The 22,410-nt window shown below is 41.4% G+C and overlaps 1 protein-coding gene across 1 annotated transcript; it reads right to left on the bottom strand.

Moving 5' to 3' along the window:
• Positions 1-2,416: 2,416 nt before the first annotated feature.
• OLFM4 (olfactomedin 4) lies at positions 2,417-21,825 on the bottom strand. Its single transcript, XM_040991550.1, is given in 13 exon segments — positions 2,417-2,496; positions 2,499-2,595; positions 2,598-2,734; positions 2,737-2,952; positions 2,955-3,147; positions 3,150-3,199; positions 10,997-11,105; positions 12,071-12,108; positions 12,111-12,258; positions 17,859-17,958; positions 17,960-18,009; positions 18,158-18,261; positions 21,738-21,825. Coding segments are annotated over 13 exon segments (1,410 nt in total).
• Between the last annotated feature and the right edge of the window lie 585 nt (positions 21,826-22,410).

Below are 22,410 nucleotides of genomic sequence, written 5' to 3' on the forward strand. Positions count from 1 at the left end.
GTTTCAGAAAACAGGTCAACATTGCCAGGAGCTACAGAGTGAAGACGGGAGCTGACAACAAAAGGGCATGAGAGAACTTTTTAGGGAATGACAGAAATATTTATTTCATTATTGTGGTAACCTTTACATGACTATCAGCTTCTCAAAACTCACTGAATTTTACATTTGAAATTGGCAGATATTATTGCATATAAATTATACTTAAATAAAGCTTAAGTATATAGACAAATGCATACACACACACACACACACACAACTTCCATTGTGTAACTGCATTGCAGTAAACCCACCAGCCTGAATCCCTCAGTCACTCAATTTTCCCAGCAGGGAGGTTTCCTGCAGGCAATCATTGCAGGCTCATACACCACGTCCAGTGGGAAGGCGGTTCGGAAGTGAATTTGCAAGAAAACGCCTCTGTAGCAGTTCAAATATGAAGCTGATTGCAAGGGTTACCCTGGCTTCCTGCCTCCTCGCCGAATCTTCAGGGGTCATACTGTGTACTTGGTAGAAACATTCATCTGGAAAATTGCCTTCAGCCAGATTAAATATAATATTCCTGTTTTTAACCTATACCTCATATGACATACATGTCTTTATCTTTAAATCTCATTGCATTTTGAAGACCATACCTGTCTCTATGTCCAGCCCTAAAAAAGAGAGGGGCAAACCTTGCCAAAAATACTGAATATTTTACCTACCATCTGCCTCACAAATCTTGGCATAGGTTAAAACAATGAGCATTTCACAAATTCTAATATATTAGCAGTATCTATCTGTCCTTCCAGCTCCCCATCAATTGTGCCCTGCATATTCTTGTTTGTAGAGGAGCTTTTCCCCCTGATATAGCTGGTTAGTTTTTTTTTTTTTCTGGCAAAGACACCCTATGTGGGAAAGATTTGAAGGCTTCTGACCCACAGTAATGGCTTAGCTGGAAAAGGAACATCGGCCACACAAATACAGTCTAGCTTTGGAAATCATCAGATCATTCATGCAAATTAATAAGAACATAAGGTCACATCCCAAAAGATAATAGGGCAATCTTGTACAATAAAAGCTGCCAGAAAGAATAGATTCCAAAGGAAAATGGAAACTAAGAGCTAGTCTGATTTTGAATTCTTACAAAGGTTACTGATATGATCTGCTCTTAGTTGATCTGGCCACTCGTGCTTAGGATAGAGCCACTCTCTGTACCTCATAACAATGTGTGGACTATCTTATTAAGATGTTTAGCTTTTTAATCAAGAGGGTAAATAAAATGAAGACAACTTTTTCATGGGCCATTTTAATCACTTATTAAAAAGAAAGGCATACAGCATTCAAGAAATCAGTCTTATAGACTATTGCTTGAGCATCAACGGAAAGTAGACAAAGACCAAGCCATCTTTTGGAACTTAACACCTGCAAGGTTTCCAACCTGCACCATTTGACTAGAGAGCTGCAACAGCTTCCCAACAGTTCTACCATGCAAAATAACATTAACACTTCATTTTCTCACAAGTTTCAGACTTAAAGACAACAATTACACAAAAATATCAGCATGACTTAATGTAAGTCATATCTGCTTAGGGCTTTATTATATAATCAGAGATGTTAATATTTTATCACTGACATTTGGTTTTGTTAGAGCCCTGTAAATAGAACTTCATAATGAAATAAAAGAAAGTTTTTATTTACTTTTCTGTAGAAATACAGTTAAGTTGTTACAGTGAACAATGGAGAGGAATTAAGAGAAATTGCCCAGTAATTCTGATTGTAACCTTCTGCGCTGTCTTTGGAATGAAATGATAAGGTAGCAGAACCAACTGACTTATGCTGGCACACAATGAGGAGGGGAGGTCAAGTGTCTCAGCTGCAGATCCTTCTGGGATTTATGTGCGTTGTATAATTTAGTGCATCAAAAGGCCTTTCTCTAAAAAAACTCAGTGTACCAAATTTACCCATCTTCTAAATACCAAGAATCATCTTGGGTACTAATAGAAAGAAAAAGTTAGAGATGCAATTCTTTAAGGAGTTTCAATTTTAATCTGCCTAACTAAGCCCTAGGGGCCTTTCAGGCTTGGAAGAATTAGTAGGGCTGTATAGACAAAGACCAGTCATTGGGCAATCCCTCCTGTACAGAGGACACCAGAAGCCAAACTAAGTTCTCTTTATGGTCCTTCATTTCCAAAGGTCACCACACTATAGGTTTTGCTAAACACATAATGCCTCCTAAAACTCTGATAACAAAATGGAAAGACTTTATCTTAGGAAATGGATCCCAAAAGGAAGATGGCTCCTCAAAGAACATATGAAGTCAGGACAAATGTCTTATTTCTCTAATATGGTAGAGACTTGCACCTAAATACTACTAACAAAACACATTTCTAGATAATAAGGGAAGATTATTTTTGAACTATTAGTTCATTTCTCCTTTCCTCTAAACCCAAATAGTTAACCAAAGTTCCCAAAGGAAGATGAGGTAACCATTGTCATAGAGGAAAAATTTTCGGTCAAAAGATGATAGCTAATGTTCTGCACCCTTTCCTGAACCTTACGCATTGACACTGCAATCCAAAGTTGGCCCTCTTTTTCTGTGCTTGTGTTCTAGTAATAAAAAAAATCTCTTCTGTTTTGGTGTTTAGAGTGCAGGTGGCATACAGAACCCCACAAACCATGAAGGTGTTAGAAACAGATGGCTCATACTGCTTGGTAAACCAAGTGTATGTGGTGTCATTGAGCTTACTAATCACCATGCTTGAGTTGAATAAATCACCCACAATCCCTGCTTATCCACAGCTAAGTCAATATCTTGCCAAGCAACATTATCACATGAAAAATGGTTATTACAGGCAGCACCAAGGAGATTTTGAGTCTCAGCCACTGTGTTGGTGGTCAGGTTAACTCTGGCAATATTTCTGGTGTTGTACCAGTTGACATGCATGTTATTGTTGTAAACAGCTATACCACTGCCCAGCTGTAGGCAATCTGATACTCTTGAGCATAATTATACAATGGTAAACCATCCAGTGTGTTGTGGAGTGTGTAGTAATCCAACACTTTCTCATTTGTATTCAAAGGCACCACCAAGTACGGCCCCTTATCTGGGTGCTGGGGAGAATAACCCTGACATCAGGCACCAAACTTGCAGGAAAACCCGGTCTGGTTAAGCAGTTTGCTACAGAGAGTTTGCTGATGTTCAACACTACTGGGACCACAGCTCCTGATACAAATGAGAAAATAAGACATCCTTAGAGAAAAATGAATGACATGATGTAGGCAAGTTTAATAACCTAAAAACAGAAAGAATCTATAACCTGTCAGGGTTCACTGACAGCAGAAATTCAGCTGAAGAAGAGCCTAGCCTCCCATTGGTACTTATCTCAAGTGAACCCACTGTCAGTTCTGCAGAGAGCTACCTTCTGTATCCATGCATGGGTTTCCAATATGGGATGGAGGAATGATGAAACTGGAAGAACCGTATTCAAGGTATTTGACAGTTCAGAGAGAAAAGAGAGATCTGACAAAGTTAATATATTTTCCTTTATCACAAAGCATCTGTAAATTGTTATCTCACTTTACTTACAGAGAAATCAGGACATAAATAATATGCCAGAATTCTATTTCCCTTAAGCCAGAAGGTTTATTCCCCTGGGGTCAGCCACAGAAGGAACTGTGACAAAGCTAAATGTTACCCTGGCCTTCATATTGTGACTCACTCTACCATTTTCTGGGACCTCAAGTGCTTATCTGCATCAGATACCAATCTCATGCTAAGCTAAATTCAAAAGGGGAAGTTTTGGATGGAGTATTTTATGGATCTATAAAGACAGTTCTAAGATGGTGGGATTTCAGCCTGGAAAAACCATAATGTTATTTGAGGACAGTGTTGTCTGCTGTGTGCATAATGCATGACCCATCCCATAAATCACTTGATGGCCACCTTGCTGCAGAGTTACAATGCAAGACTTGCTGTTCATGAGCCATATGCTACTGAGTCATGGAACGTCAGGCATGCATTTCATCCTTCCCATTCTGTCTTGTCTTCCCAATCCTTATCTCAATGTGTAGAATCAGGTGGGGCCAGATGCACTGATCCACTGAACCTATAGTTCTTATAACACCCGGGTAAATGGTACAGGCTGAGCACCTGGCCCTTCACATTACATTGCACCCCTTCCCCACCAAATGTCAGTCAAACCAAAGAGTTTGAGCTAAAACATAAATAAAATTCCCCCAGGATTTTTATAAAAACTATCCACAAGTCCATTGTGTTTTTTTTTAATCTTCATGAAGACCACTTTAAAAAGACTGGTTGGATACTTGGCTAACAAGAAAATCCAAATTTAAGTACTTTTGAGGTCATTTCCCCCTCTCTTGCTGTCCAGGGTAAGGCAGGAGCAAGAAAGAAGGAGCAGGTAGCCTGAAGTGCTGGAAAGGAAACAGGAAGCCCTGGAGGACACATGAAGTGAGCTGGAGCCAGAAGCAGAGCTCCTCATGAGATTGGCACTCTGCGGGGTAAGGAGAGCAAAGCCTTTGTCCTTCCATTTCTGCTCCTGGAAAGCCTCAGTCTCTTCCTTGTTAAATGTTTCTCCTCTTCCTCACTCAAGGACTGTGCAGACGTAAAACTGTTACTAGAAATTTTGCCTTTATTTTTTCCAATCTGCTGGGGCTTTTTTGGTCCCCAAATAAATACGTGCTTTTTAAATGCTCTCATAAATCCACAGTTGGTGGGAAAGTCAGCCAACCATACAACAGGTAGAGAAATGAAACCATTCTGTACCCAACCTCAAATAATTTTGCATATCATTAAGCACAACACAGTGGCAGGTTTATTTTAATAATGCATGTGCCATTTCATAAATAAAAAAGCAACGTGTGTTCAGCCAAGAGACTGTTCTCCACTAAAGAAATAATAAATAGAATTATAAATTATTATTTCTTCTCCTAAAAGTGATCTCTCAGATGAATGCTTGTTTGCTTTTGTTTATGAAACAATACATGAATTATTAAAATAAAGTTAGCGGTGTGCTCAGTTTAATGACAACAAAAACTGTTCCAGTTTCCATATGCTACAAACTGGATTTTCTAGTTGAAATATCTTCCTGAGAACTTATTTATTCAACTACATTTCACTCTGAGGAAATGAAACAGAGTCACTCTTTTTTCCTCCTTCAGTTTGGAAGACAGGAATTGTTTGCTTCGTTGAATCTTCTTGCTTTTCTGGGAAGGAAATGTCCCAAACCGACAACAATAAAACATTTGGGGGAAATTTTATGGTGTATATAGCTTATTTGAGTATAATCATGACATTAATGATAATAAGCTGGTTTGTCCCCAGATGAAGAAATCTGTAGATAAGAAGATATCAACTTCTCAAAAAACCAAAATCAACTTCTCAAAAAATACTGTTACTATTGCATATTAATAGTACTTTTATTAAAAATATTAACACTTGGGATGTCTCCGTGAAGCTCAGTGGGTTAACCCATAGCTGTGATGCCAGTATCCCATATGAGCACTGCTTCAAGTCTTGACTGATCCAGCTCTCTGCTAGGGCAGAATAACCTAGCCCTGACCTTTGTGGCCACCTGGGGTGTCAGTATTGCTTCTGCAACTACTATAAAAACAGCTCATCATTTTACAATTTAATACTTAATGTTTATTCTTGATATTTATGCCAGGTACAATTTAATTTTATGGTCAACTTATGAAATGATGAGCCACTAATATTAGCAGCAGTGGTAATATTGTTATACTAATGAAAATAATATTAGTGTAAGAGTAGTAGTGATAGTAATTTTTGAGAAATTTATTTTGGTTCCTTCATGCCTAAATATTTTCTCACCTAGAGGTATAATATATTACTATCTTTAATCCCATGATGATGCCTAAATAAGTTATACACATTATAAATTTTCCCCATGTTCCAAGCATAGAGCGGGGGGGAGGGGTGAGGGGAAGTGTATTTCACAAAACCCATTACATAATATCTGAGCAAACAGGACAGTGTGATGCTTCTAACTATAAAATAATGACAAAGAGAAGGAAATGTTAATCCCCCTCTGTCAATACATAAATATTGCAACGTCACACTGTATCCTATAAATATGTACAGTTACTGTTGGTCAATTTTTTTAATGTTTGAGGAGATGGAAATGCTAACTTGATTTGATCTTCACATGTTGGATACCCGTGTTGAATTATCATAATGTACTGCATAAATACAGTTGCTGAAGAACTATACTACCATAATAATATGGAAGGAAACAGTATGGGGGAGTAGGGATGGGGAAGGATGTAAAGGGAAATCCCTGTGCCTATGGAATTGTATCATGAAAAATAAAGGAGTGTGTATCCTAGCAGCTTACACCTTGAATGGGATGCCTTGTTCCTGTATTAGCTTTTCGATCATGCAAGTCTTGGGAGGCAGTGACTAAGGCTCAAGTGCCTGGCTTTCTGCCACCCATGTGAAAGATCTAGGTGGAACCTGCTGGCCCAAGCCTAGCCACTGCAGCCATTTGAAGCGTGTGCTACTGAATGAGAGCTTTCTCTGAGTGCCTTTTTTTTTTCTGTCTTTCTCCCTCTCTCCATATGTATATGTGTACACACATACAACTGGCTCTCAAATCACTAAATCAAACAAACAAAAAACTGGTAGGCAATAAACTTCTTTACTCACCCGCTGTGCCTTACCAACTATTCCTAAACACCCTTCTATCCATTTTACTCCTCCCTTCTTTCTGTATCCCCTTTAGGCCATTTTTAGGGTCCTGATTGAGACTAAATGGAAGTGGGAATAGGCACAAGACCCAAGAGTGGCAGCCAGTGCCATAGCTGAAACCACAACAGTGACAGCATAATGAAAAGCAAAGGCGGCATCCTCAACCCCTGATAGCAAACAATCACAGAAACCAAACTGAGTCCCCATTGCCCTGACTCCAATGACCCTGAGCTTCTCCCCACCCTTCTCCTCACATTGCTCTCCAGCCCCTCCCTTCACTTAATGTTTCAGTCATACTCCATTCCATTCCTACCCAGATCTCATCCCAACTTAACCCCAACACTTGGGCAATAGCCTACTGCCCAGTCATGGCCCATGCAGGCGGAAGCACCAATGAATCATTTTATATTTTTCAGGTGGAAGAGAACACAGCTGAAAATTCTCAACAGGGAAGATCAGCAAAAGTATCTGTTGAGATACTCTGCAAGCAAGAATGCAAAGATAATTTGGTGCTAATCAGGTAGGTAAACTATTGAGGCTCTTGTCACTCCAGAAATAACAGGTGCATCTCTTTGTTGTAACACTTATAGAGGCAGCAGTGCACAGTGAAAAAAAACAGGCAGATTCCAATTCAAATCCTGACCTCAGTACTTAGTAGTTGTATACCTTTGAGCATGTTACTTAACCTTCTGAGCCTTGGTTTCCTCTCACTGAATGAAAAATAATACCTCCTCTGCAAGATGGTTAAGGAGGAAGACAAAGAAGGCATGCAACTGAATTGCATACCAGGTTACTGTCACCATCAGAATCACAACTGGAGACCTACATGATTTTCTCCCTTCCTAGATCATGGCCTCAGGAAATTTCAATATCCACCCTGGTAACCCCAATACCCAGAACACAGTGAGCCATACAGCAGTACCAAATTACATTTGTGGGATACATGAACAAAAGACAAATCACATAGACCCGCTTCATCCATATTTATAAAGTACCAACATTCCAACCTGCTACAAAGCTGAGTTTTCAAGAAACCCAGTATTGACCCCATCGGAAATAATGCAAGGAACCCTGCATGCAGCTGTAGCCTTCATCATGCAATGCTTGTCAGATATTGCCATGCATTCTAAAGAAACTGCAATTGTGAGAGTTTAAAAATTCCAACTTGGCTCTTCAAAACTGTGGTTGCTAGCAGTATTTTTTTGAAGCTAAAAATTATATGATTGCAGAGGAAGCTTAATCTTGGACCTATCAATGTGCTTTGATATGAGCCACTGAAATTTATTGGAGACAAGAGGCAAATATGACTGGTTTATAAGAACTGGACAAGCAAAGGGAAGTTTTTAGGCTAGCAGTTAAGACACCCATATCCCATGTAAGAGGGTTTGGGTCTCATTCTTGGCTCTGGTTCCCGACTCCACCTTGCCACCAATGCAGACCTTGGAGGCAGGAGTAATAGCACAAGGAACTTGGTTTCTGCCACTCATGTGGCAGACCTGGCCTTTGCTCCATGGGCCTGGCTTCAGTCCCAGAGGTTGAAAGTATTTATGGAGTGAAGTAAACCAGCTCTCGTTCACACGTGTTCTTTCTCGAAACATATATACGTATGTGTATATATCTCAAACACAAGCTTTAAAAATTTTCATAGATGATCATAATCACAAAATGATTAAGACTAACTTGACTTTGAATTACTGGATATATGCCACTCAGCCAGGCTCTTCTCTAACGCTTGGGATTTTAGCAGATTACTCTGTCTTTCATACACCATTCAATTGCCAATCCTTCACCGAGTACCTACCCTGCACCAGCACAGACCTCAGCATCCAAAGCAAAACAGTGTGCAACCCTGAGAGTTCCCATTACACTTTTTGCTTTTATGTGGTCATTTAGATTCAGGGGAAAAAACTGAGACTGAGACTGAAATCAATTGTTTCAGGGGAAAAAAGTTAATCAGTAGAAGTCCAATTATTTTAGGTTAGAAAGTTTACAAATGGAGCATAAAAAGAGGATGTGATTTGCAGCGAAAATCAAGTATAGAGTACGTTCTATTGAAGCCCATGTACTGGTTGTATGTTCATGCTGACCATGGGGTTAGCAAACTGCAGCCACCAGAGAGGGGCTCAGAAAGCGCAGAATTACTTTTCAGCTGAGATACACAGGCAGTCGTTTTGGTTCTGAGCAACTCTGCAGTGAAAAAAAGCAGACAGGCCAGATTTTAAAGTCCCATAATAGTGAGTAACTTGAAGTAAAGTCTCCACAGGCTCACAGCTCTGCAGTGCCTGGGAGTTTTCCAATTCTGCATTACCAACCAAAAGGGAGCAAGTGAAATTGATTTAAAAACATGACAAAAAGTCCGTTTAATATAAACATCATAAATATAATATGAACAAAGCTGGAAAAGGGCCAAATGGCTTGGCTGGAATCCAGGTACAGCCAAGGTTGTGGGAAGGTAAGTGGAAAACTGGGTCCATTTGCTGAAACAACACAGCTGGGCTGGGAGGGCTCATAGAAGTCTAAGTGTGAAGTCTTAGGGGGAAAGTTCTGAAAAAATTTTTTAACAAAAGAAATCCAACAAACTCACTTGTTTTCCTCCCTTGATACAAAGTAATGTGTTTAAGCCCTCAACATCAGCCCTGGGTCATTGACACCTGACACTGGAGGTCCTATGATATCCAGGAAGTGAGGCTCCCTGCAAATCAGCTTCAGTTCTGTCCTTAAGTACCTGTGTGGCCTCAGGAAAAGCAGCATCTGATACATGGTGGGGCCAAGCTAGATGAAGTACATGTTCCTTGTTATTCTAACATATCCTCTTCCAAAGGTTGCATAAAAAAACAGAGCAACAAAAAAATCGACTCCATGAGGCAGGTTTGCCAAGAGGGTGACCAGGGGACACTGGCATCAGCTGTGTTCAGGTTGGCATCACAGTGACCCCTGCCTCGAGAGTCCACTGGGGCCCTGCAGAAGCAGATTTCATTTGCACAGCGTTTCCATCACTAATCCTAGACCCCACTTAGCTTGAGTCCGTGACAGGGGAAAGACCTGATCTTTGCCCTGAAACTCCTGTGGGTGTCACAGAAGGACAGATTCCCAACCACGGAAGCCATTCACATCCCTAGATAATCATGGTCTAAAAGGAAACAGGTTGTGTGGCTTAGAATCAAAAGGAGTTAACAATGGCTGCACACGATACAGCTCCCATTCAGACTCTACAGAGCTTCCTAGGGCATGGGGGTGTTGCTAACCGATAGGGCTGAGTGAGCAGCAAGCAACTTAGAGTTCCTCTGCCTGAAGGGAATTTGAGTGCATTTCAGGACCCAGGACTCAGCCCTGAACTTATTCACAGTGAGGTTGGTTCCCACCACCATGATCATCAGCGCTATTAATGTCCACTGCCTGCACCACAGCGCCTGCGCAGAACTCAGCTTGCCAAGCCTTGCCTCTAATGCCCACAGTAACCCAGAAAGGTAGATGCTATTTGTCTCCAACTTTACAAATGAGAAGATTGAGGACCTTTTTCTGATCATGGCCCCATTTCTGGCAGGGCCAGGTCTGTGGGATTTCAAAGCTTTCTTCTTGAAACCATCACTCTGCTGATTCCACTCACGTGTGTGTTTACCAAGTGCCCATCTCTGTGCACTTAACCCTACCAAGGGTGGGTTCGAGGGTGAGATGTCATCCTTGCCTCCAAGAACTCACAGTCCAGCAGAAGCAGCAAAGCATACCTGCATATGCCACCAATAGGCAGGGTTGCCTCAGTTACCCTCATCAAATCCCAAGAGACACAATACAACAGGTGCCCTGTAAGCATCTAAAGCATGGATAGAGAAAAAAAAAATCAAAGAGGGGGAAAGGGAGGGAAGGAAAAAGGGAGGACAGGAGTGTTTATGCTCTAAACCCAGCTCACCTTGTCCCTCAGCCAACCAGCCATCACAGCCATGGGGGAAGTGGATACTGGGATTCCAGAGGATTTTCACGGACTCCCCAACAGCTTCTCCATTATCACAGAGATGTTGCTGTTTGTGAATGCAAAGACAGAACATGTAACTTGTGGGTTTTGTTATAACTTGATCCATTGTTTGTGCTCTCCCATTGTGAACCCCAGAATACAATAGCATGTAGAACCCCTCCGTGGGATTTAAAACATGAAAGATTCAACTCAGAACAGCCAAAATCCCTTTTTCTCCTTGGGCACTGCAGTTCCACAGCCCTTCCCCCACCTCACTCACAGCTCCTTAGGGGGAAGGGGGTCTGCTCACCTGGAGTAGAGGAGGGGGCAGTGGCAGGAGGATTTGCCACACTCCTCTGGCTTCTTCTTCAGGGCCTGGATTTTCAGGCAAATGACAGGCAAGTTGTTTGTGTGGCTCGTCTGCAGTTTCTCTACCAGGAGAATCATATTCCTTATCTAAGGAAATAAAAATTCAGAGTGACTTTATATTATTGTGCAATTTCTTTCATAAACATTCCAGGGCTGAATGTGTCACTTAGTGAAACATTGCTACAGAATACACCCGAGATTCTTCTGAATGGTTTCATTTGGAAGAATACATTTTACGGTTTAGCGTGAATGCCTGTCAGATCTCAGCCAGATGCGTGTGACAAGAAGAAAATGGCAAAGATTTTAACAGCTTTAATAATAGAGCAGAGATTCACTCCAGGCATCCACAAATGTCCATTAAAGTTCATTTCTAATAACCTTCTCCTATAAACTCATGTTTACTCATGTTGTATTCTAATTAAGTTTCTAATGAATAGTGAAGGCCAGAGAAAACTCAAATTCTAAAATACGGAACTGGAATTCTCAATGATAGTCCATGTCATGACTGTGCTAGTAAATTCTCGTTGATATAAATTACCCAGCTGTAACATTCATGTGATGGTCTTTATCCACAGATCTTAAAAGGTTTCACTGAAATACATTCATAAGACATGTCCTGAAGGAGGTCTCCAGTCTGTGCAGGAAAATTCCCGCAAGAGTCAGGGGTTATCTCATCATTCAGAACCAGAGAGAAGAGATCACACAAGTCCACAGTCAGGAAAACTGGGGGCTTCTGTACCCGTAAGGATAAATTCAGGGCAGAGCAGATATCTGGGTAAGGTGGGCCATGGGGAGTTGTTCGGCTGTGTGTCTTTTGTAACAAGAGTCAAAGGCCACTTGGTTCAGGATCAGATTCTCACCATCAGCTGATGCTTGCTCATCAGTCAACCTTCTTTTCCAAGGTAGGCGTCCATCCCAATAGAAACACAGACTGCATCATGTGGTATTAAAAGTACAGAATTAGAAATAGGGAGAGAGACTTCTATCCCATTCCTAGCACTTAATCCTGGGAGAGAATTTATGGCTTCCTGAGAGGCCAGTTCATTCCATACCTCCACCTCCAGCTGCTTAACCATGTGTTTTCTTCCCACCTTCCTTCCATCTCCTTCATCACTATCTTAATCAGCTCAAAGTCTAGTTCAGTCTATGAAACGGCATCCTTTTCCATGATCTGCATCGGGACAGTTAGGTTGAAGGGTTTATTTTCCTATGCAATGATTAACTGGACATATCCCTTCACCTGCAGGTACATCAAAAGGCTTCAGTCAATTCACAGAGTAGCACTACACAACCTTCCTCCATGAAAAACTGCTAGCAGTTACTGTTTCGTATACATCAATTTATTTTTTATATAAAGCAATGTTTTGAAATCTATCCAAATATAGACTAAAAGAACATATCGCTACTCTGGGGAAATGGAGTGAATTTTATACTTACTTAGACTAACAATTTTGCCTTAGAATTATCATTTGAAAATATATTTTAATATCCACTTTAATGTTTGGAGACATTAAGTTCCAAAACTAAAGTGATAGGAATCAGGCCCCAGTGATATTCCTCCTCCTCTCCATACGCTTGCTCTAAATCACGGCGTCTCACCTTCTGCACTAACAGTATTGGGGACGGGATGGTTCTTTCTTGCGGGATGAGTGGGTGGGGCGGGGGTTATGCTGTGTATCATAGGATAGTCAGCAGCTCTAGATGCCTGTTCCTGCTCCTCACCTCTAGTTGTGACAAATGCCTCCAGATATGGCCAGATGTGCTCTGGAGACAAAGTCACTGTTACCAGAACCTTCACTCTGATTTCCAGGAGAGAAATGCACTATATTTCTCCTTTGATAATCACACACAATGAGTTTGATCTCTCTGCCTTTTAAAAAAGTGGCATAAAAACCCAACCTACTACACAATATATGAGTGTATGTGCAACTGTAAAAGTACACATTTCATTAAGTATGCTCACATTTATTCCAAGAACTGATTATTGCAATCAGACCTTTAAATTACACATTTGTTGCATATATTTGAATGTCTGATCATTAAGTTAAAATACTTCCAAAAATTCCCTTGGTGGTTTGGTGTATAATTGGAATCTCCAAATGGATATTTGAATAAACAGTTGGTGGTACTTTCTGTATCTGATCTCTGAAAGAAATGCCACAGCTTTTTTAAGGACTGTCTCATTAAAAGTTGCTAGGCTTACATTCCTTTTCAAAAATGTGAACCTACGTGATACTTTTCTCCAAACTGCAGTAATGTCAAGTAGCTGATCCACAGTGCTGAGATGAAATCAGAGCCAGTTGTTGGCTTCTAAGCCTTCTAATACCAAAGGCAGCTTTAACTTCTGTCATTTTAGCCCTTCCACTTAACCTCTCTGTGCAAATTAGAGGAGACTCAAAGGCCACAGACCCAAAGGGCTAGGGCTTCAGGCAAACAGGGTTTTAATGAAAGTTGAAAATGCAGCCCTCACCACTGTGGATGTATCTCCTCAGGCAACAGACGGTCACTGCCATCAAATACACCATCACTCAGGCCAGACATGGAAGGGGACATTTTGGTAGATGAAGCAGCTTAAAAAAATTTTATTCATACACATATAATCTATCAGATAATTCACATATACATACATGTATAATTAACAAGCACATTTACAAACACATTTACAAAGATACATTGCACATACATACATACACCTACAAGGAATTTTCAAAATGTTCATGGAAAATGCATATTATGAAAAAAACAAGATGCATGGATTTAAAATTTACTTCATTATGAACTTTCTCATAGACCCTCAAAACCTATCCCCCTCAAAAGTACACACACAGACACCAAGCAGCCAGGTTTACGTTTCCACAAAAACTAGGCATAAAATCTTGCCTATGTGTTTTTTCAAGTGCCAACCTATTGCAGAAAGGAAAGTTTGAGGAATGAATATGCTTGTTGGCATTTGGCCCTTGCCAGCTCTTGGAACAAATGAAATACTCTCAGCTTTCCTGGAACATTGTGGTGGCACATCGCAGCTGTTGTTCTACAAAAATGAGCGATTCCATTGTCACTGCTGCTCCATCCGCACCGAAAGCCAAGGCAGAGCCTGGAATTTGCTCCCCAGTGCTGTGTGCCTGCACCAGCCCAGCCACAAAAACAAGGAAATCTTTGAGGGAAATCACCCAGGGGACCCTGCAGCTGATGTCAAAAAAAAAAAAAGCAGCAACAATTCAGTGGTATTCAGGAAAACTGGAGTCACCCATATATTTGTAGAAGGCGGGAGAGAATCTGAGGATGGGCCAGAACAGCGCACAGATGACGAGTTTAAACAGAGAGCTTGTGGAGACCTTTCACACGGGTGCATATGCCCCGGGAAGCTGACATGGACAATTCAGAGAACATGCTAGATCTTCCTGGAAGGCCCATTCTCACAAGGGCAGCTCAGCTTGCCCCTGCTAGGCACTTGGTGCATTTCTCCCTTTTCCAGAGAATACTTAGCTGTAATACCATGGTTTTCAACAAGAAGGGGAGGTGGTTTCGTGCCCAGGGAGCATCTAGCAGTATCAGGAGACATTGTTCACTGTCTCTCCTGGGGATGGGAAGAGTGCTATTGGCCTCTAGTGGTCAGGGATACTGTGAAACATTCTAGCAAGTGGACAGGGCTCACCCTGAGAGCATGCAGAGCTGCATCAACATTTCCACCTCTGAGTCCATCATTGCTACAGGTTGGAGCAATAGGAGACTCACCTTCAGATCAGCAACCTAATGGTCAGAACCTTTACTTTGTTTTGTTGGTTATGTACTTAGTTTGAGATGTAGTTTTACATGTAATTCACTGAGTGCTTTATGTCATGGATGAAGAATCCCAGGTTCTTTTCTAGCAGCTGCTATATCCCTTACAGTAAATGCGATTTGATAATAAAGGTGTGGCAGAGCTCGGTGTAGTACAGATGGTTAGGTCCATGTTTCTGCAGGAGCCCCAAGATCCATGATTTAAACTAAGGCCAGGTTATCTGGAATCAGTAAGTGTACTTTGTAACACACTTATTTTCAATATCTATTTTCGAATATTAACTGCAATAAGGTTCATTGAGCCTGAAGGGAACATCAACACATGAAGCACTTTGGCACTAGATGCTCCTAAGCTTAACTCTACTTTGGTACTTAATGGGCAAACCATTTAATTTCTCTAAACCTTAGTTTCCTCCTAAAACTGGAGATAATGGCATCAAGCTTGCAAGATCATTTTGAAGACTAGAGTTAATGCGCATTAAGTGCCTAGCTAATGGAAGCCCTATAAATTACAAAAATTAATAGAAAACAAGTGATTTCAGTGTTTTTCAATCTGACCTTTCAATTTATTATATTTCACTGCACAAAACATTGCTCAATCAATGTTGTTTGTTTATGGGTTGTTGAAATGTCTCCCAGGCTCCCTCAACCTTCTCATGCATGAAGATCTATTAGCCAATGTGTCATATTAAATAACTTGCCCCAAGACCATAAACCTGCAGACAAAGAGAGAATCCCAAGCTGCCTCATGTGCTGCCCTATCCTGAGTAGTCACAAAAAGACATGTCGTAAACAACAGAGAATTACACAGTGCTTTCAGTGCTTTTCACAGTGCTTCTTATGCAGAGGCAGCTTCCTGTCTTCTCTGTGAACCGAGGAATCATGAATCAACGCACGGCAGTCAAAACTCCTTTTACTGGCCTGCCCCCAATGGCCATTTCCCCAGGTCCCTAGATAAATGTTGATCTCCAAGGCATCCTAGGGACAGTGATAATAATTCACCTGGGAATTCAAAAGCCTCAGCTAAAGAGGTAACTTTGGACTTGAAGGTACTGCTGACCTACTGCATCTCTTCACGGAGCTGCTCCGAGCATGATAACAGCATGCCTGAGATGAAAGAGCCGGGAGGATTCCAAAGATCCAAATCATCCCAGCTGACTTAGCCAGCCCAGAGAGGGAAGATCACGGGCAAGTCCTTTTCCCTTTATGCACCTCAGTTTTTTGCACCTGAAATGGGAGGGTGATCTATCTGCCCTAAACAGCTTGCTTGAAAGGAGAAGAGAACTGAATGCACTTGGAAAAAGACACACGAAACCTGATGGTATTATTATGGTTATTATTAGCACCTGCTACACCAAAGCAATTCTGTAAGTGCCAGCTGGCAGGTAAACTCCTTTCTTAGGCCTCAGTCTCTAATTATTTCAGGACCAGTTACTGACACCTTCAGAACTCAAAGTTTTCCCACCTTTTCTGCACTACTTCATTGCCAGCTATTTGCAAAGCAGATGCCACCTGCACCCTCTCAGGCCTCCACATCCCCAAGCCCAATCTCACTCCCACCACCTTACAGGACTGAAATTAAATGTCCCATATTCATAAACCTGGCAAGCTGCAGGCTCTCCCTGGAGCAGCAGGAGGTTTCATGCTGCCCTTCAAACCCCTGGCAGCAAAGACGACATGTAAATCAGGAGCTTCCACTATTTCAAAGCAAATGACTAACTGAACAGATCTTTACCTAGGATTTTCCTCTACTTGTTATGTTTTTATGCATAACTTCTTATCTGTACTTGATTATGCTGGAATAAGGCTATGAATATTAATGGTTGGAATTTATAATTTAATGCTGTGCTTTTTCTGCTGATTAATTCAAGGGCATTTTATTTTGAAGAACCTAGGTTACTGGAGTAGTCAAACACATTTTTTTGGACATTCATTTAAACTTGGGATATTTAGCTACCAATTCAGGTTGAAAGCAAAGTCTCAGTTTCATCATTGGTTTTTGTCTGAAAGAATAACTACATTGGATGTTGAGGTGGTTAAGCTTAAATTTCTCAAGAAAATTTATTTTGAATCTTGCAGTCAAGCCAGAGCTCCTTGTCAATTAATGGAGCTGTATTAAATAATGCATAATGTGATTATAGCCTAGCTTGGGCTTCACCTGGGTAGAAAATGGGAGCATTTCTAATTGATTTTTTTAATTTGAACAAAAAGGTGGAAGGGGTCAAAACCGAATGCCAACTCACATCACTCCAGTACACACAGAGAAAGTCAGACCTTTAGGACAACCTCCTCTGGATGGTGAAAAGCAGAGAGCAGAGGGCTTGAGGCAGGGATTTTGCGAAGGCTGAGAGAGCTATTAGTCTGCATTTAAAATATCAGAGAAGCCTTCAAGGTTGGTCTAAAGCTAAACTGGTCTAATAAAATGGTTTTGCTGAGACAATAAAAGCTAACTACCAAGACAAAATAAGGAAAAAAGGGAGAGCTAATTCAAAACAAGAGGAGAACAAGAGAAAGAAGATGAAGGGCATATTTGGGAAGTGCAGGAAGAACCATCTGATAAAAAGGGAAACAACAGCAACAGAGAAAGTTTAAAAATGGATGGAGAGACTGAAAGGTGTGTGGGGACAACAATGAATCAAAGGAATCAGAAATGAAATAGAAAGGAAAAGGTATAAAAGAAAGAACACAAAACAATTAATGAGGATGGAGAAGAGGAAAGGAAATAAAGCAAAGTTGCACGCATAAACTCAAAGACCAAAAGGAAAAAGAAACAAAGTGAAAATGGCAGGGCTGGGGCCCACAGGGAGAACTTGGGCCATGGGTACCATAACACAGTGAGTTTATCTATGAAGATGGCAACCTAGATCCCATCTGCATCCTCTGCTCTTATTTTCCCAGCTCTGCAGAACTTCACAGATGGACAGTGAACTGAAAACTAAAGCTTCTTGGGGCATAAACTCACAGTCCATGTTACGGTGCTGCTTATAAAATCCTGAACTCTAAAAAGTTTTCATGCTTGCTTACTCCTACCAAGATGATAATGGAAACAAAAATGCTTACTTTAGAAAGCACTTTCTCAAACTTCTTGGAGAAGATATGAGCTGCGAATTTCAAACATTCCACTCTATCCACAGGGAAGACAGTATCTGGCAGGGAAATGGCATTGGCAGGTGCCTTGGCTATCCATGGAGCCCATAAAATTGGAAAATGACTGTAAAAATAAATAAGTTGAACATCAGTGATAATCTGAAAAATGAGCTCCTTGGCAACTGAAATTACAGAAACTGGCTTGTCAAAAGAGTGCTCAGAGGCAAGCAAGCACAGTCCAGGAATGAACAGAATCACAGAAACATGCTCACATGGCTGTCCTCACACAAGGTCTTCAAACGCATCTCCACCTGCCGGATGAATCCACAAGGTCCACAGCCCAGAATGAGAGGAAGGTTCTCCACTCTTGAAAAGCCTTAAAGGAAATAATTATTGTCTCTACGCAAGGTAAACAAAGAACCCTCGGTGTGGCTTCAATCCCACCACTTTGTAGACATGAAGTCCTATTACCATTCAGTTTCCTTACCTGTGAAATAGAGAATCCACTTCAAAGGGCTGTCCTTGGGATACAGCAAGGACTGTGAGCATCTGGTAGGTGACCAGACATTATCATGTTCTTTCCTTCTATTCCTCATTTTGTTTTATTCACCTTCATCCTAATCCCAGGCCAATACTGTCCAACTATAATGAAGAAACTATGAAGGATGAGGACCACAAGGAAAAATAGTACAATCTTATAGCCTTCCTTCTTGTGGGAAAGTATGTTATCATTATCCTTCGAAATGACAATAACCTAGCCATTTGTCAAAAACTGAACAGAATATGAGTTTGTAGGTTTTGTGCAAAAAAACTTTTTAAAGATTTATTTATTTTTATTACAAAGTCAGATATACAGAGAGAAGGAGAGACAGAGAGGAAAGGAAGATCATCTGTCCAATGATTCACTCCCCAAGTGACCACAACGGCCAATGCTATGCTGATCCAAAGCCAGGAACCAGGAACCTCTTCCAGTCTCCCACGCGGGTGCAGGGTTCCAAAGCCCTGGACCGTCCTCGACTGCTTTCCCAAGCCACAAGCAGGGAGTCGGATGGGAAATTGAGCTGCTGGGATTAGAACCGGCACCAATATGGGATCCTGGTGCGTTCAAAGTGAGGACTTAAGCCGCTAGGCCATGGCGCCAGGCCCACAAAATTTTTTAAATAAAAGTTTTCTAGCTTGCCACTTGTAGAAGTCATTTAAAAAATATTTGATGTTTCTTTTAAGATATTCGGGCTCACACTTTGGTGCTACTGCATATTTTAAAATGACAGATTTGAAAGATCCAGTTTATCCTCTTGTCCCCTTTGAACTATCCCAAGGGGACCCTAGCACAATTGACATTTTTTTTTTTTATTACTACTGTTGCCTTCCAGAGTAACTCCTGCCAGCAGACTGGCCGTGCCTTTTAATTATCCATCTGAAGACCACCCAAAGCTCACATGTGGAGCATCAACCTGGAGGGACTCTGTATGAAACTACTAAGGAGACAGCAATGACTTTCAGAGTCTAAGGAGACTCAGGCCACAGCTCAAAGCTCAAACCAACTGGTGGCAGCTGAGGTTGTACACTCTGTGCCTTCATGCATCCATCAAGAGCTACCTCATTGGTGACCTTGCAGCCAATGAAGGTTTCTACATCAAGTTGTTTCAAAACATTTGATCTCAGGGGCCAGTACTAAGGTGTAGCAAATTAAGCTGCTGCCTGTGATGCTATCATACCAAATAAGCACGGGTTCTGTTCTCCACTGCTCTGCTTCCAATCCAGTTCCCTGCTAATGTACCTGGGAAAGCATCAGAGGATGGCCCAAGTGCTTGGGCCCCTGATACCCACATGGGAGATCCACATAGGGTTCCTGGTTACTGATTTTGTCCAGGTTCAGCTGCAGCCTTTGCCACCATTGGGGGAGTGAACCGGCAGACAGAAGATCTTTCTCTGTGTGTCCTTGTCTTCTTGTAATGCAAAAGTTCAATAAATAAAATTAATTTTAACAAATAAAAATTAGGGCCCAGCACAGTAGCCTAGCAGCTAAAGTCCTCGTCTTACATGTGCCAGGATCCCATTTGGGTGCTGGTTCTAATCCCAGCAGCTCCACTTCCCATCCAGCTCCCTGCTTGTGGCTTGGGAAAGCAGTCCAGCATGGCCCAAAGCCTTGGGACCTTACACCTGCATGGGAAACTCGGAAGAGGCTCTGGGCTCCTGGCTTCGGATTGGCACAGCTCTGGCTGTTGTGGTCAGTTGGGGGTGAATCAGCAGATGGAGGATCTTCCTCTCCGTCTCTTCTCCTCTCTGTATATCTGACTTTCCAATGAAAATAAATCTTAAATAAAAATTTTTAAAAGAAATATTATATAAACCATTTAAAAATGAACAGAAAGAAAAATATATACAAGTGTACCCACATATTTCTATCTCAGGTAAGTTCCTGATATTGCCCTCCATGTTCTTTTCCAATCACATCCCACACCTGCAGAAATTGGGGAGCTAGAAGGAAGGATAAGCAGGCTTATGCTAAACATGAAGAGATGAAGGATCTTTGCCAGGAATGAACAAAGACAGGATAAGACACACCATGAGCATATCAGAAAGGCTGGCTTCTCCTGACATCATTTCTATCTACCACTCTTCAAAGATAATGACTCCAGCTCAACGTGGGCATTCTGGCACAACTTGTTAAGCCACTGCCTGAGAAGCCTGTATTCCCTTTCAAAGGGTCAGCTGAGTCCCAGCTGCTCCACTTCTGACCCAGCATCCTGCTTATGCACCTGCAAAGACAGGGAAGATGACCCAAATACTCCTGACCCTGCCATGCAGGGAACCTAGATGGAGTTTCAGCTACCTGGCTTTGACTCGGCCCAGCCTGGCTGCTGTGGCAATTTGGAAAGTAAACTGGATGATGGAAATGCTGTCTGTTTTCTTTGTGTCTTTGTCTCTCACTTTGTTTCCCCCCTTGCTGTCATTCTGCCTTTCAAATAAATAAATCTTTATACAAAGTATAAAAAAAGATTCCAGCTCAAGCATGCCAAAACTTTCACAGGAAGGACCAACATACCGGTTGTTTTTTTTTTTAAGAAATAGATTATAATAACTGTCTAGCAAAAAAAAAATCTTGTATTGCATTTTGACAAGGAGAGGTTAATTAGCTGCACAAGACATTCTTAGAATTCTCTGAAAAGCTCTGTCAACTCAAGATACCATGGATATCATAAGCAGTCTCTAGACAATCCACCAAGATCGACTAGCTAACAACTTTTAGTCCTGAAGTTCACCTGAAAGACAGGCAGATAATTATAAACCCTACTGACAGCCGTTCCCCTGGTTCTTACTGAACGTTCCTGTCCCAACACTATGGACAACCCAGCTTCCATTCTGCTTATCATCAGCTCTGTGTGCTCAGCTCACATCAAAATGGTCCATAAGTTTGATCAGTGTGTCCCATTAGAGATATTTCTGCTTCTTGCATTCAAAGACAATGAAGCTAATGGTGATGAGTCTCTCTCTGTGGTGAATGTTTAAACTCCACGAGAGAGTAATCTGGGCAAGGAGAGACAAAGACAACCACTTGCCTCATTGGCTTGTGGAAGGACATGTGATTGTTGAAGCAAATAGGGCCCTGTGTACCTCGTAAGACTCCCCTCCCCGCACACTGCTGGGTTCTCACCCAGCACATGTTCAATTAGCATTCACTGATGTCTCCAACACATCAGGCTCTGGTAGTTCAGGGATGAGTGGAACCCAGTTTCTGCTCAGAAATCAGACCCTCTGTCATTATGTAAAGGACTGGTGGGTTTTTTTTTTTCTCCAACCAGCCCCAGCGCTTGATGACAAAAGCACCTGACTCATTATGGCACTTACCGTGGGCAGTAGAGCTTAGAGGCGCTCTGTTAGGTGTGACAAGAGGACCTGTGATGGCCCCTACTTCACAGGGCATCATCTGAGGCATACGCAGTGGTCTGAGCACTACAGCAGAAGGTGCCACTCGTATCTGTGATTTAAGGTTGCATTTGGCTCTAATTAGCAGCCAAGTCTAAGTGCCTGCAAGATTCAAGGCATAAAATAATGGTACTCAACATTTTCAAAGTACAGAAAATGATACGTTTGGAACTTGCTCAATGACAGTTATAAAAGGGTTTTCCACTACTTTCCAAAGAGCTCATCAAACTGACAGCCAGCCCCAGAAAATTAGGCTTGGAGTGAAGCCGACACCTAGTCCAGCATGAGAGGTTGGAGTTGTAATACTGATTCACCAGAGGGAGATGAGTAAACTGGAAAGGAAACAGAAATTTCTAAGTACAGCTTATTTCTTATCTACTTTTAAATATTTGTCTCCTTCTAGACAATAGGGATTTTGAATTTCTTTGTTTCTTGATCCATATTTTATCTGCTGTTATTTTAGCTGAGAAAATTACCCAATTGTTGGTTTCTGATTAGTGATGAACTTTCGTAATAAATTACTGTTGTTCAATGCACTTCAAAAAAACATTCTGACCAATTCTAATCATCCCCAGAAATTATTTAATACCATGGA

The sequence above is a fragment of the Ochotona curzoniae genome, unplaced genomic scaffold, assembly GCF_017591425.1.
Source record: "Ochotona curzoniae isolate NIBS_2020 unplaced genomic scaffold, NIBS_Ocur_1.0 contig_64, whole genome shotgun sequence".
Classification (NCBI taxonomy): domain Eukaryota; kingdom Metazoa; phylum Chordata; class Mammalia; order Lagomorpha; family Ochotonidae; genus Ochotona; species Ochotona curzoniae.